This window comes from Anomaloglossus baeobatrachus, chromosome 5 (genome assembly GCF_048569485.1).
Source record: "Anomaloglossus baeobatrachus isolate aAnoBae1 chromosome 5, aAnoBae1.hap1, whole genome shotgun sequence".
Lineage (NCBI taxonomy): Eukaryota > Metazoa > Chordata > Amphibia > Anura > Aromobatidae > Anomaloglossus > Anomaloglossus baeobatrachus.
The window spans coordinates 106374452-106390883 of record NC_134357.1 but is presented as its reverse complement, the minus strand read 5'-3'; the positions used below and the strand labels follow the sequence as shown (position 1 = coordinate 106390883).

The following is a 16432-nucleotide window of genomic DNA, read 5'->3' as shown; positions in this document are numbered from 1 at the left end:
TTTTGGAAAATGTTGTTTAGCCACAGTAGATCATTATATACTTGGATGTCACTTTTTTTTCTTCTCTATTTGTTATGGTATAAACCTTGATTTATTTTTGTGATACTTTTTTTAGTCTGTAACAAGAATTGTATGTCTATTTAAAGATTTAGCGTTTTTTTCTGATTGCATTTGGTTACTATTCTCTTTCTTGTGACAAATGTTGTGCGGTTGTCCTTGATCATACAAATAGGTGCTGGGTAGGGAAGAGGAGAACTGTGCAGCACGGTTCCCTCAAAAATAAGGCTTTGTGAATGCTCTAGCCAGTTATTAATACAGCTGGCAGGCTCTCTCTACTGACTGTAAAGGGTGCTTTACACGCTGCGACATTGCTGCCGATATATCGTCGGGGTCACGTTGTTAGTGACTCACATCCGGCGCCGGTAGCGACATCACAGCGTGTGACACCAAGGAGCGACTATCAGCGATCGCAAAATCGTTCAAAAACGGTGAACGTTGACACGTCACTCCTTTCCTTAACATCGCTGCTGCCACAGATACGATGTTGTTCGTTGTTCCTGCGGCATCACACATCGCGGTGTGTGACACCGCAGGAATGACGAACATCTCCTTACCTGCGTCTACCGGCAATGAGGAAGGAAGGAGGTGGGCGGGATGTTACATCCCACTCATCTCAGCCCCTCCGCTTCTATTGGCCGGCCGCTTAGTGACGTCGCTATGACGCCGAACGCACCTCCCCCTTGAGGGAGGGATTGTTCGGCGGTTACAGCGACGTCGCTGACAAGGTATGTTCGTGTGATGCTGCCGTAGCGATAATGTTTGCTACGGCAGCGAGCACCAAATGAAGCACAAGCGACGGGGGCGGGTGCTATCGCGCTCGACATCGCTAGTAATTGCTAGCGATGTCGCAGCATGTAAAGCACCCTTAAAAGGTCTTGTCACACACAACGAGATCGCTAACGAGATTGTTGTTGCGTCACCGTTTCTGACGCAGTATTGATCTCGCCAGCGATCTCGTTATGTGTGACACCTACCAGCGATCAGGCCCCTGCTGTGAGATCGCTAGTCGTTGCCGAAGGGTCCGGACCGTTTTCTTTAAGGTGATGTCCTGGTGGGCAGGACGCATCGCTGTGTTTGACACCTAACAATGACCTCCTATACAGGTCGCTCATCGTTACTGCGTCGTTGGTAAGATCTGGCTGTGTGACATCTCACCAGTGACCTCCCAGCCACTTACCAGCGATCCTTATTAGGTCACATCGTTTACGGGATCGCTGGTAAGTCGTTAAATGTGACGGGGGCTTAAGGCACAGACTTTTTAGTAAGATCTAGAGCAGGGGTGGGGAACCTCCGGCCCGCGGGCCGTATACGGCCCGTGACGACTTTTTATGCGGCCCCCGGGCACATTCCCGGGGACCATTGTGCTTTGGTGGCAGCCGCGCTTTTCCCGGCTGCCGGCCCTTTAAATCCCACTGCCTGATGCCCTGTGGGTAGATGCTAGAATGTACGGGCTCTCTCCAGATCCTGACTTCCAGGACCTGACTGCAGCCCATACATTCTAGGCTTATCCCCGGCCTGTGTGCTCTGGTGGGCGGGTAAGCAGCACGCTGCGATAAAGTCACACAGAAGAGCTGCAGCAGGTTTACCAGCCTCCCGAAACTGTGCTGTGTGTGTGTGACTCTCCCTCCCCCTCACTGCGAGTACTGAACCCATCGCTGCCCCCCCCGCTCAGTGCTGTGTACCCCCTCGTACTGTGTGTACCCCCCAATGCTGTATGTACCCCCCAATGCTGTGTGTACCCCCTCGTGCTGTGAACCCCCAGTGCTGTATGTATCCCCCAATGCTGTGTGTACCCCCTCGTGCTGTGTACCCCCTCGTGCTGTATGTACCCCCCAATGCTGTGTGTACCCCCTCGTGCTGTATGTACCCCCTAGTGCAGTGTGTACCCCCTAGTGCAGTGTGTACCCCCTAGTGCAGTGAGTACCCCCTAGTACAGTGAGTACCCCCTAATGCTGTGTGTACCCCCTAATGCTCTGTGTACCCCTTAATGCTGTGTACCCCCTAGTGCTGTGTACCCCCTAGTGCTGTGTACCCCCTCGTGCTGTGTGTACCCCCTCGTGCTGTGTGTACCCCCTCATGCTGTGTACCTCCTAGTGCAGTGTGTACCCCCCAGTGCTGTGTACCCCCAGGTGCTGTGTGTACCCCCTAGTGCTGTGTGTACCACCTAATGCTGTGTACACCCCAGTGCTGTGTACCCCCTCATGCCGTATGTACCCCCTAGTGCAGTGTGTACCCCCTAGTGCAGTGTGTACCCCCTAGTGCAGTGAGTACCCCCTAGTACAGTGAGTACCCCCTAGTACAGTGAGTACCCCCTAATGCTGTGTGTACCCCCTAATGCTGTGTGTACCCCTTAATGCTGTGTGTACCCCCTAGTGCTGTGTACCCCCTAGTGCTGTGTACCCCCTCGTGCTGTGTGTACCCCCTCGTGCTGTGTGTACCCCCTCGTGCTGTGTGTACCCCCTCATGCTGTGTACCTCCTAGTACAGTGTGTACCCCCCAGTGCTGTGTACCCCCAGGTGCTGTGTGTACCCCCTAGTGCTGTGTGTACCACCTAATGCTGTGTACACCCCAGTGCTGTGTACCCCCTCAGCGCGGTGTAACCCCTCACTGCTGTCCGTGCCCCCCCTAGTGCAGTGAGTACCCCCTGGGTGATGTCTATGCCCCCCCACCAGTGCTGTCCGCACCACCTAATGCTGTCCATGCTGCCACCAGTGCTGTCCATGCCACGGTGAGTGCTGCCTGTGCCCCCCATATGCTGTCCATGCTCCCCAGTGCTTTGTGCCACCCCTCAGTGCTCTTAACTCGCTACTGCTGTCTGTACCCTCCCACTGCTTTCTATGCTCCCCAGTCCGTGCTCTCCTGTTGATGTCTATGTTCCCCCAGACCTGTCTGTCTCCCTAGTGCTGCCACCCAGTGCAGTGCGTGCTGCCACCCAGTGCAGTCCGTGCTGCCACCCAGTGCTGTGCGTGTCCCCAGTCATGTCTGTGCCACCGCCAGGGCTGTCCATGCCCCCTACTGATGTATATGCCCCAGCCCCTCCTGTGATGTATATGCCCCAGCCCCTCCTGTGATGTATATGCCCCAGCTCCTCCTGTGATGTATATGCCCCAGCCCCTCCTGTGATGTATATGCCCCAGCCCCTCCTGTGATGTATATGCCCCAGCCCCTCCTGTGATGTATATGCCCCAGCCCCTCCTGTGATGTATATGCCCCAGCCCCTCCTGTGATGTATATGCCCCAGCCCCTCCTGTGATGTATATGCCCCAGCCCCTCCTGTGATGTGTATGCCCCAGCCCCTCCTGTGATGTGTACTCCCAGTGTCTCCTGTAATTTATGCGTCCTGGCCCCTCCTGTGATGTGTATGCCCCCAGCATCTCCAGACAGAGACAAACCTGGAAAAGCAGCTGTGAGAAACAAGATGATCAATATCACCGAACATCACAATCGCACCAAAGAGAAGCAGCTCCGGCCACCACAATAGGGGTGAGTTAATTAATCGTTTGACCAAATATAGCAGGGTTATTTTTCAGGTTGATAATGTTGTGCGGCCCCCAAAGGTTAGTAGGAAATTCCAAATGGCCCCCGGCAGTAAAAAGTTTCCCCACCCCTGATCTAGAGAAATACAATTATCTCTACGAACCAGTTAAGACCCAGATTGCTGACGTGACTAAACCATGGATGGGCTTCAAGTAAGAAGGAATGGCGGCAACTCACTGGTGAACGTTAACGGCAATTCGGACCTGTGGAAGCACCTGCTACGGTGCAAAACGGCCGTCGTCCGGCGCCCCTGCACTCCCCCCTCCCTGGTTACATTGTAACAATGCTGCAGATTGTGCAATAAAAATTGCCGTTAACGTTCACCAGTGAGTTGCCGCCATTCCTTCTTACTTGAAGCTCATATTGGATTTCTATACCTTGGCTGAGCACCACAGGGACCGGCTGGAGATCTGTGATCCAAGGAAAAACCACAGCCTCGTGAGTACACACCTGGGCTTGCAGTGCCTAGCCTTTTCTCTTTTTTTAAACCATGGATGGACACTTTACCCCCAAATTGCCCCTATTTCTGTCTGTCTGTCTGTCTGTCACAACCTTCATGTCTAAACTTCAGAATGTTTCAGTCTAAAAATTTTGCAACCGTCAAACTACATTGAGAAATCTGGAATTCCGCAATGTAAATGAGCAGATAGGAAATATCTTCTCTTATTCCATTTTGCTTATTCCAGCTCCAGCAAATATCAATATCTGATAATAGTTGTATGCCTTTTTGTCATATTTGGATTTTTTCCGTTTCTTTCAGCCTTCCCGTGGTTTGGAATGGACATTGGGGGAACACTGGTGAAGCTGGTTTACTTTGAGCCTAAAGATATCACGGCAGAAGAAGAACAGGAGGAAGTTGAAAACCTGAAAAGCATTAGAAAATACTTGACTTCAAATACAGCGTACGGTAAAACTGGCATCCGAGATGTCCACCTGGAACTGAAAAACTTGACCATGTGTGGCCGCAAAGGCAATTTGCACTTCATCCGCTTCCCTTCATGTGCCATGCATCGCTTCATCCAGATGGGGAGTGAAAAAAACTTTTCCAGCCTGCACACCACACTTTGTGCCACCGGAGGGGGGGCCTACAAATTTGAAGAAGACTTCAGGACGGTATGTAGGGGAAAGGGCACTGTGTCAACAGTGATCAGAACATGGTCTCAAAGTCCAATCCTAATAGAACCATCCAAGTAAACATTTTTTTTTTTTAAAACATGATTTGCTCACATTGACTAGACAAGGGGTAAATAACTATTAAAGTAATGTTATCTATGTTAAACCTCTGTTCCTAGAAGAATAGTGAGATCAATAAAAACACAAAATCTGACAACCAAACATACTCATTTAAAGGAGAGAAGGATAATCGGAGGATAATCTACAATGGGCATGCACAACCTATAGCCCATGGACCAAGTGTATCCCACAATGCCATTAATAATAATAATAATAATAATCTTTATTTTTATATAGCGCTAACAATTTCCGCATTGCTTTACATACATCAGCAACACTGTCCCCATTGGGGCTCACAATCTAAGTCCCTATCTGTATGTCTTTGGAGTGTGGAAGGAAACCGGAGAACACGGGGAAACCTACGCAAACACGGGGAGAACATACAAACTCTTTGCAGACTATGTCCTTGGTGGGATTTGAACCCAGGACCCCACCGTACCATTCAGTGCAGATGCCAACCATCTGGTTACTGGTATGCCTGTCTGTGCCACTTAGCTGCTTGCAAGTAGTTTCCATTTCAGAGAGAATAATTACTTAGGAAAAAACAGGTAAAGGTAAGTACTACTGGTACACTGTGTGGCCATGTCCGTGATCTCCATATTTTGGCACAACGGGACCCGTATCATAGTCTTGTAAACAGGAGAGGTGGCCATGCTTTTTTGAGGCTATATGTCTTGTATCTATTTAATTTGAATAATATGCATTTGACAGCCACATGCATAGATAGTCTTTTGCTTTCCCGAGTGCTGTTGAAGAAGAACGTACCACCAATTTCCCAATACATAGAAGTACTGAAAGTGGAATTGACACTTTACTGCTGATAACCCATAAATGCCTTAGAATGTTATACGTCTTCGAAGGGATTCTCCAGGAATAATCAGAATGGCCCCCATCACATAGTTCAAGCTGCATCCCATCCTGGTCACTTCTCAGAACGGGTTGCAGCCTGATGAAACACTGCTTGTTATGTTTCTAGACTGTCAGATTCAGGAGCAGCATCATGAACAAACATAACTGATCCACAAGAGAAAAAAAATATCCCTTGAGCAGGAGATATCTGACTGAGCAGAACAGACTTTTTTTTCCCCACCTGCTTCAGTCTTGCTCTGTGCTCCGCAGTCTTCGTGCCTTGCTGTAAAGCTCTCAGACTAAAGGCCCTGTCACACACAGAGATAAATCTGTGGTAGATCTGTGGTAGATCTGTGGCAGATCTGTGGCAGATCTGTGGCAGATCTGTGGCAGATCTGTGGCAGATCTGTGACAGATCTGTGGCAGATCTGTGGCAGATCTGTGGCAGATCTGTGGCAGATCTGTGGCAGATCTGTGGCAGATCTGTGGCAGATCTGTGGCAGATCTGTGGTAGATCTGTGGTAGATCTGTGGTAGATCTGTGGTAGATCTGTGGTAGATCTGTGGTAGATCTGTGGTAGATCTGTGGTAGATCTGTGGTAGATCTGTGGTAGATCTGTGGTTGCAGTGAAATTGTGGACAATCAGTGCCAGGTTTGTGGCTGTGTACAAATGGAACAATATGTCCTTGATTTCACTGCAACCACAGATCTGCCAATGATTTATCTCTGCGTGTGACAGGGCCTTTACTGAGCAGAACAAATATACAAATGAACATATAGCAGGACTAAAGCAGGAAAAAAATGCCCTTTCTACTCAATCAGCCAACGAGATTTTTATTTATTTTTAATTAACTTACGTCTCAAGCAGTGTTTTCTCTGGCGGCAACTTGTACTGATAAGTGACTAGGGAGGTTGCAACTTGAAATATGTGACAGCAGCTATTTTGATCACATTCTAGGAGAACCCCTTTAAGTTTTATTGTGGGTACTTGGGATTATTTCAATCTGACGGGAGTTTTAAAACCAGAAAAAGGTGTGTGTCCACGCTTTACAAAGTATTTGAGGAAATGTGTGTTCCATTGATTGCCATCATCCATGATTTTGGTCTTGAAAGGAAATATCCAAATCTTTGATACTAGCAAAATGAAAAATACCACTTATTTCCCATGCAAGGTGGTCAGGGTTATGATCACTGTGTACTCAGGAGTTCAAGTAGAGTTTCTAAATCTGTTATGGTCAGCATTTGATCCTCTAAGATCAGGAAATTATTTTACTTACACAATACCCTTAGCTTAGATTTCTAATGCAATCTCTCCTAGTTAGGACCAAGCTAAAAAAAAAAAAAAAAAATTGCTCTAGTTTACAGGAGTTTTTCATGAGGCACAAGAGCCATCGCGGTGATCAATTGATCACCTGTGGGCCAACTTCTCCTAAGTTGATGACGGCTTTTGGCCAACTGTTTGTAAGGCCGGTTTCACACGTCAGTGAAAAACACAGACGTTCTTCACTGACGTGTAAAACACGCACATGTCCCTCCGTGTTCCATGATTCACGGCACACGTGGGTTGTCTATGTGCAATCCAGGCTCTGTTCTCCGCGGTCCACGATTGCACATAGAGATCAACTCACCTGTGCGCGCTCCCGCTCTCCTTGGTGCTGAACGCCCACGCGGTGCAGCATCCAGCCGGTGCTGACCCCCGCAGCAGCTGCTTCCGGGTCGGCTGTGTCGTGCATTCATGAATATGCACGACATTAATGAGCCGGCTCAGAAGCAGCAGGCAACACAGAGCGTCGCTGGAGCTGGGTGAGTAAAAATGTTTAATATTTTAAATGCACGTTTTTTTCTGGCACGTGTGTGGGACATCAGTGATGCCAGAAAAAAACGGACATGTCTCCGTGTGGCAATCACGGACATGCATGTACGCCGCACGGAGACACGGTCAGTGAAAAATCACTGATGTGTGAGCAGACCCATTGATTATAATGTGTCTGCATATGGCAGTGATTCTGGTACGTAGAAAAAAAAGCAGAAACGTACCAGAATCACTGATACTGAAACGGGCCTAAAGGAGTTGCTCACCTCTCCTGATTCCCTCACACATATGGGCACGCCAAGCGCTCATCTGTTTTTATTTGGGAGAGAGGGGGAAGCTGTTGCCAAACAGCTCTGGCAGTGACATACAGTATGTCCTTTGAAAATATTGAAATTCCAACTACCGGATACTTCTCTAATATCCGGAGGCATCTAAGTATTTGTCAGGTTTGGTTAACTTTTATCTAATGTGTATGGGAACCTTTTACCCATCACCTGGTAATCAGCAGTTATAGTTGGGGGAAGCTATGAAGGCCCGTACATTTCTGAGGCATTAAAAGTGTTCTTTAAAACTTATATGGAACCTGTCATTAGAAATTTAGCTTGAAATTTAAAAGTTTCCCCCTCTGCAGCTCCTGGGCTGCATTCTAGCAATGTTCCTGTTGTTTATGTGCCCCCTTTCTGACCAAAATAAAGACTTTATAAAGTGGTACCTTTTTGTATTCAAATCTTGATAATGGTACACGGGGGCGGGCTCTCTGGTGGCCATTATTCTGCCTCCTGTCGCTTTAGGCCGTCCCCATCGCTCCATTCCATACTTCAGGACGCCGCCCACTGCGCCTGAGGTGCCGCGCACGCGAGGACCGCTGGTGACTTGTGCGCAGGCACGAGGTTATGGGCGGTGCTGTGATTGCATCGCAAGTGCCCGCCCATCATCTCGTGGCCATGCTCTCCCCTCTGCCTCCAGTGTTCTGCGCAAGTGCTGGCCAGATGACCCGACGTTGGAACGTTCTGCGCAGAACGCTGGAGGCAGAGGGGAAAGGGCGGGCACGAGATGATGGGCGGGCACTTGCGATGCAATCACAGCGCCGCCCATAGTCTCGTGCCTACGACACACGTGACCAGCGGTCCTCGCGTGCGCGGCACCTCGGGCGCAGTGGGCGGCGTCCTGAAGTATGGAATGGAGCGATGGGGGACGGCCTAAAGCGACAGGAGGCAGAATAACGGACACCAGACAGCCCTCCCCCATGTACCATTATCAAGATTTGAATACAAAAAGGTACCACTTTATAAAGTCTTTATTTTGGTCAGAAAGGGGGCACATAAACAACAGGAACCTTGCTAGAATGCAGCCCAGGAGCTGCAGAGGGGGAAACTTTTAGGCTTCAAGCTAAATTTCCGATGACAGGTTCCCTTTAACACTAAAATGGATCTCCATCTAAAGAAAATGGTCTTCAAAAAAACGGAAATCCAGCAGGACCACCTCTGATGGTCAACCTCTGGTTATCCAGCTGCCCAACCATGGCTACTAGCAAGTACATTTTTAAAATCAGGCATTTTTTTCGATGATAAAATGCAATATTGGACAGACAGGTGTGGGGATGTACCGGTATATAGTGTACAGATCTTGTGTCTGGGACATTCAGTCTCGTGTAATAATCAGGCCTCTTATTCCAGATAAATGTCACACCTCAGTTTACACTCTCACTACTTGTACAGTCCTTGACTTTAGATAACAGGCAGCGACAGACAGAAATCAAAGGGCAAAGTAAGTGAAAACATCACATATCTGACTGCTTGTGTACAGACAAACCCGCCATATTGGTACATCGGGCACACTTTTGTAACCGAGGACAGTTGTAGGTTTCACCATTTGCATCCACATCACATGCCAAGCTATTCAGGAGAGATGCTCTCTACGATCTGCTGATTTAGAAATCTAGTGGCACTTCCCATTTTGCTGCCCTAAAGTACAAGCACCAAGCCTGGATTCCTATCTGTAACATGTGATTTGAAGGTTTGATTTGGACCCAGACATCTCCCATCATAGGATTCAGCAGTTTACATTCCAGTTTACTGATTCTGGCAAACGGTGTCAGAGGAATTTGGAACCCACTTTTGCCAAGCTCACTGTTAATATATATGTTGGGTAGTCTAAGTTCACACGAGGGTATTAAAAAAAAAAAAAAGACCAGTTTTCGTCCAGAAAAAGTCAAGCTTTAACCCGGTGTGTCCTCTGTATGCAGTCTGAATGGTGTCGTTTGTTCTTATATACCAGCAGTGGAAAAAAGGTACAAGATCAAAAGCAGTTCATGTTCCTAATTACAATGTATCCATAAACATTATGTGATATACAGTCAATCAGTATGGGAGCCAATTTCTTTTTTTCAGCATCCATAGACTTAAGCGGGCTTTACACGCTGCGACATCGCTAGCCCATGCTAGCGATGTCGAGCGTGATAGCACCCGCCCCCATCGTATGGCCGATATGTGGTGATCGCTGCCGTAGCGAACATTATCGCTACGGCAGCGTCACACGCACATACCTGCTCTGCGACGTCGCTGTGACTGGCGAACCGCCTCCTTTCTAAGGGGGCGGTTCGTTCAGCGTCACAGCGATGTCACTAAGTGGCCGCCCAATCAAAGCGGAGGGGCGGAGATGAGCGGGATGAATATCCCGCCAACCTCCTTCCTTCCTCATTCCTGGCGGGACACAGGTAAGGAGAGGTTCCTCGTTCCTGCGGTGTCACACATAGCGATGTGTGCTGCCGCAGGAATGAGGAACAACATCGCTACTGCAGCAGCAACGATAATTGGGAATAGGGGGACATGTCACCGATTTAGCGATTTTGAACGTTTTTGCGACGATTCAAAATCGCTAATAGGTGTCACACGCAACGACATCGCTAACGCGGCCGGATGTGCGTCACAAATTCCATATCCCCAACGAGATCACTTTAGCGATCTCGTAGCGTGTAAAGCCACCTTTAGGCCCCTTTCACACGTCAGTTTTTTGCCATCAGTCACAATCCGTCGAATTTTGAAAAAAACTGATCCGGCGACTGATGCCGCTGGCTCCATTTTTTTCTTATTGACTTGCATTAGCGACGGATGGCTCAATGGATCTGTCGAAAAATGTTTGTCCGTCGGACAAAGACGACGTCCACAGGAACGTTTTTTTGTCTATGTCGAAAAAACTGATAGCGACGGATCCGTCGACGTCCATTGTCTGGTAGAGTGGAAGCCTATGGGCGTAGGATCCGTCGTCATGCTAGTTGGATCCATCGATAAATGGATCCGTTGCATCAGTTTAGCCACAATCTGCGACAGATCCGTCGAGAAAACGGATTGTGACTGATGGCAAAAAACTGATGTGTGAAAGGGGCCTTAAATGGGCGAGTCTCATCCGAAATCTGAGAGACTGCATGTTGATTTTTTATTTTCAGACGCAAACATTCGTTTCAGAAAATACAATAATACCCAATATCAATTTAAAACTATTTATTACAGCATATGTCTTACAGAAGATCAAAAGATCGAAACAACACCAACCTATGAAGGCCAAACTGAAAATATGTGACCAGATAAAGGAAACCTTATCCCTTGCCTTCACCCTACCTAACTACGGAGTAGAACACTCTACTGTAAACAGTGCCCCCATTCCACGTAGGCTATCGCTAAAAAATCCCTATAGTGTTATATAAATTGGGAGATAAAGCAGGAGTAGATAATACACTAAATCCATATACTTTATATCTGTACATAAGAATGGTAAAGGCAATACTATGTACGTTGAGACTGCAAAATCCCCATCGTTCACCGTCACACACCAGTTGTTACAAAGAAGCAAAGTGATACATAGTATGATATAAGTCATAGACATAACACTCGATACATATAGTACGACATAAGTCATAGGTGGAATACTCAACGCGTTTCTCCCTTGACATAATGGTTCATCAGGGGTGGCTAACATATCTCCTATTTCATATGTCCTACATATAGCTGGTGTTTTGGATCCTTCTGAAGTAAAGTTTTCATTCTAAGTGATGGATTCCTTTTCTTCTAGCAATGGACTATCCCCTAATAGGGGCACCTTGTAGGAACACAAGTATCCATATTGATCATCCCCAACTTCAGTTAGAGGATTCTTTATATATCAAATGTTACTTATCTATCACCACCATAAGTTACTCTCCTCGCAGAAATATAGTCCCAATATCACAATAGTCCTCAAATGAGAATCTCCCAGGTTCCTCAAGTTATACCAGAACAGGTCCTCTCCTCACAAGCATCCCAATAGTATCGCCATTCATGGACACCCCTCACTCCAGCGGATCCTGTCAGAATTTTGTTTAGTGGATTCCTTCGATATCACAAGGCAGACTTTCATTCATATGAGCCCTTACATAGGAGCCTCAAGAGGAAAACCTGTCCGTTATCAAAGAGCACTTGGCATGTCAATTCGTTCCACCTAAAAATAAAACAAAGTAATCTGAACATCACCATTGAGTTATTGGTCCTCGCGCTGTCCCTGTGATTCCGGTGTTGCTGTTGGACAGCTGTTGGATCGAATATACTGTCATGTGAACATGGCCTTATAATAACAGGTGATATATAATACAGAGATGATGGCCGTAACTACCTACAATCAATAGATTGTGACTGTACAGATGACAAAATGAGATAACATATAATTAGAGTTCTCAAAAGTTAAAGGGTCTTGCTGCTTATAACAGAGCCCCTACACCTAAATTTCACGCAACACACCCACATCAATCAAAAAAGGTTTGATAACCTAATCATGAAATGCCCCATAAATAGTATGCCTGTAAAATATTCTGACCCTTTTATGGTGAGATTAAAGGCCCCCATACACATTAGACTTGAAGCTGGTCAAACCTGCCGACATTGATGTGTTCAAATGTCCGTGTGATGTGTCTGGGGGCTTCATGGGAGATGTTGATTGGACATGTCCGATGTCGGACTGTGGATCATTTTGTTCTCTCAGAAATAAGCTGGTGGTAGAGATGTCTAGCAATGGCTTTCTCATCGAGAACACGAGCACTTGGCCCAATGAGTGCTCCTATGTATGGAAGAGTCGGCTGAGATGGCTAACTGCCAAACGATGGTCAAAAGCTTCATTCAGCTATCATCCACCTAGTGTGTATGGCTGATTACATCTGTTTTGTAGCTCTGCTGGATCCCCAAGAATACAAACAGAATCTGTGACGGAATTTCCAATGGAAATGTGAATGCAGTGTGTGGAGGTGTCTGCGGGCAATGCTTGTCGTGTAACTACCACTCAGAATTTACACTGATGTACACAGCCTGTATAATAAACCTGATGATCACTCATCATACTCTTATCCTTCCCTGGACTTGAAACCAAGGCCTCATTTAAACAGCAGTATTTTTGATCAGTATTTCATTATTTATTGAAGACCAAGGCCAGGAGCAGCTTGTACCTTTTTTTTTTTTTTTTTGGTTACATGGAGTACCCCGCATAGAAATCAAACTCCCAATAAATAAGACCCATCATTTAAGACCTCAATTAAAAATGTCTACATTGTGGCATATGAATTTAAGATCTTACAGTGGCTATAAATGTACAATGTACAGTATGTATCAATATATGTATTAGCATTGCTTTAGAGTGTGGGAAGTAACAAGCAAACACAAGGGGACCATAAATGTGTGCATCCATGACCTTTTATACACCACTTACCATTGAAATTGAAACACCAAGAATGAAAAGTTCATGGATTCATGAAAATCACATGAATTGATTCCCTATTATGTTACAGAAGCTGTTTTTCAACATGCTAACACCATAAAACTTATGGGTACTTTGCACGCTGCGACATCGCTAGCCGATGATAGCGATGCCAAGCGCGATAGTACCCGCCCCCGTCGCACATGCGATATGTTGTGATAGCTGCCGTAGCGAACATTATCGCTACGACGGCTACACACGCACTTACCTGCCCTGCGACGTCTCTCTGGCTGGCGACCCGCCTCCTTCCTAAGGGGGCGGGTCGTGTGGCGTCACAGCGACGTCACATGGCAGCCATCCAATAGAAGCGGAGGGGCGAAGATGAGCGGGACGTAAACATCCCGCCCACCTCCTTCCTTCCGCATAGCCGGTGGAGGCAGGTAAGGAGATGTTCCTCGCTCCTGCGCCTTCACACACAGTGATGTCTGCTGCAGCAGGAACGAGGAACAACATCGTATCTCCTATTGGTGTGACATTATGAAAATGTCCAACACTACACAGATCACCGATTTACGTCACTTTTGCGATCGTTTATCGGCGCATCTAGGCTTAACACGTTGCGACGTCGTTACCGTTGCCGGATGTGCGTCACTTTCGATTTGACCCCGACGATATCGCAGTAGCGATGTCGCAACGTGCAAAGTACCCCTTATGTTGCTCATACTATTATGAGCGGCTTTCATGGTCCACACGTGCGCCCATGTCCTGCAGCGTCTCTGGGCTTGACTTGTCTCCCATTAAGCATATCTGGGACTTCATTGGTCAGCAATGGGAGCTGCCAGCAGCGGATCTTGATGATTTGATTGACCAAGTGCATTCAGCATGTCAGAACATTCCTCACACAACCATTAAAAACTCATTGATAGCAGCCAAGCCATGTAAGTGCGGGGATTTTTGTGTGTGGTGTTCATACTTTATACTGAATAAATCAAGATGTATTGATGAGGGGCATTCTGGAGTCAAGACGCTCCTGATTTGTGAAGAGCTGTTCACCTCGTCATGAATCTTTAGTGTCTGACGGGTGATGTGCTCATCTGCATTACACCACAAATGTCACTCCAATCAGGTAGTGGAGTTAGATTTCTTGTGTAGGGAACACCACAGTACGTTATGAATTAGGCCAGCTCGGTCCATTTTTTCATAGTTGGGAGAAAACACCAAAAGTAATAAAATTTGGAGTTGTGCCTACATTTTTTTTCAAAGTTCTTTAACCAGAATTCTGGCATGAAACATGTATGAATTGGGACCTTAGTTTCTATTTTTTTTCATCATTTGCATGTCCTTAACATATTGATGCTGTAATTTGTATAATTCCACAAATTTCCCTCTTGTTCCAGTTTCAATAAGAAGTATGTCAGAGAAATGTGCCTTGACAAAGTATTCATACCCTGTGAACTTTCTCACATTTATTCACGTTACACCCACAACTTTAAATGTATTTCTTCGGCGCTCCATTGGGAGACCCAGACGATTGGGTGTATAGCTACTGCCTCCGGAGGCCACACAAAGCATTACACTAAAAAGTGTAAGGCCCCTCCCCTTCTGGCTATACACCCCCCGTGGGATCACGGGCTGCTCAGTTTTTCAAGCTTTGTGCGAAGGAGGTCAGACATCCACGCATAGCTCCACTGTTTAGTCAGCAGTAGCTGCTGACTATATCGGATGGAAGAAAAGAGGGCCCATGCAAAGGGCCCCCAGCATGCTCCCTTCTCACCCCACTCTTGTTGGCGGTGTTTGTTAAGGTTGAGGTACCCATTGCGGGTACGGAGGCTGGAGCCCACATGCTGTTTTTCCTTCCCCATCCCCCGGAGGGCTCTGGTGAAGTGGGATCTTACCGGCCTCCAGACTCTGAGGCCGGGCTCCATCCACAGACCCGGAGATCCTGCTGGATACGGAGCTGGGTACCGTCAGGGACAAGGCCCTGCAACATTCAGGTACTCTGTGTCCCCGTACAGACAGGCACAGACACACTCCAGCGTTGCTGGGTGTTCTAGTGCGCCGGGGACAGTAGCTCTGCGCGCTTGGGTTATACTCACTGCAGCTTAGCTGAGTGAGTTTATGTGTGGGGAACTACCGCGCCGGCCGCCACGGAGACTGCGGCGCGGCTGCGACTTGTGGTGCGCCGGGGACTTCGCGCCGACCGTGCTTTTACGACGGCAGCGCTTATAAATCTAGTCCCCGGCTTCTGCGGCCTAGTTACGTTTCGTTCCCGCCCCCAGCCCTGTCAGTCAGGGAAGGGGAGAGACGCTGTACAATAGTCAGCGCCGAGGGCTGGAGTCTTATTTACATACTCCAGCCCTCTCACTGGGCACAGTGGGACGCCAGTTTCCCGCTCTTTGTCTGCAGCACGCCCACGGCCCGCCCCTCTTCACAGGACGCCGGCAGCCATTCCTGCACGCAGTCTGAGCTGGAGAACGGACATAGCCCTGGGAGACCCAGACAGGGGATTCTGGCGACCACACACCCGCTGTTAAGCGGGCGGTAAGCAGCACCTAGGTGCTGACCCCACTAGTGCCACAGTGTTGTTTTGTGTACTTTTGTCTGTACCTATATATTGCACTGTACGGTCGCTTCTTGGCTTATACCCCTATATTGCTCTGAGGAGACAACAGCATGTCATCCGCAAAAAGCAAGGGTGCCAAGGCACAGGCTTTATATGCTGCCTGTACCGCATGTGGGGCTGATCTACCGGCAGGTTCCACTGACCCCCATTGTGTGCAATGTTCGGTCCCTGTGCCACTTCGTCAGCCGGAGTCTATGCTAGTAGTGGCCCAGGCAGAGACGCCTGTGAACCCTGCCCCGGTGACGGGGACAGAGTTTGCAGTTTTTGCTGATAAGATGTCTGTGACTATGACAAAAATTCTAGAAACTTTGCAGTCCAGGCCGGTCACTCAGACCATGGGCACTGCTGATTCAATGTTCCCCGGTCCCCCTCAGTTGGAACTAATCCGTGCTCCAAGGGGGTCCCAGGCATATCACAGGCTGAAGGCTCTGACTCGGACGACAGTCCCAGGCAGCCTAAGCGAGCTCGCTGGGAGAGACCCTCGGCGTCATCACGCTGGTCAGGGTCTCAGCGAGAAGATTCTCTGTATGATGAGACAGAGCTAGGTGATCAGGAGTCTAATCCTGAGACTGCTCTCAACCTGGATACCCCTGATGGTGACG

The 16432-nt window shown here is 47.9% G+C and overlaps 1 protein-coding gene across 2 annotated transcripts in view; it reads left to right on the top strand.

Moving 5' to 3' along the window:
• The window catches only part of PANK1 (pantothenate kinase 1), a 104529-nt gene that overhangs the window by 46460 nt on the left and 41637 nt on the right, over nt 1–16432 (top strand). For both annotated transcript variants that reach the window (XM_075348744.1, XM_075348745.1), the window contains exon 2: nt 4358–4710. In XM_075348744.1, coding sequence (XP_075204859.1) covers nt 4358–4710 — 353 coding nt within the window. The remainder of the gene's footprint in view (nt 1–4357; nt 4711–16432) is intronic.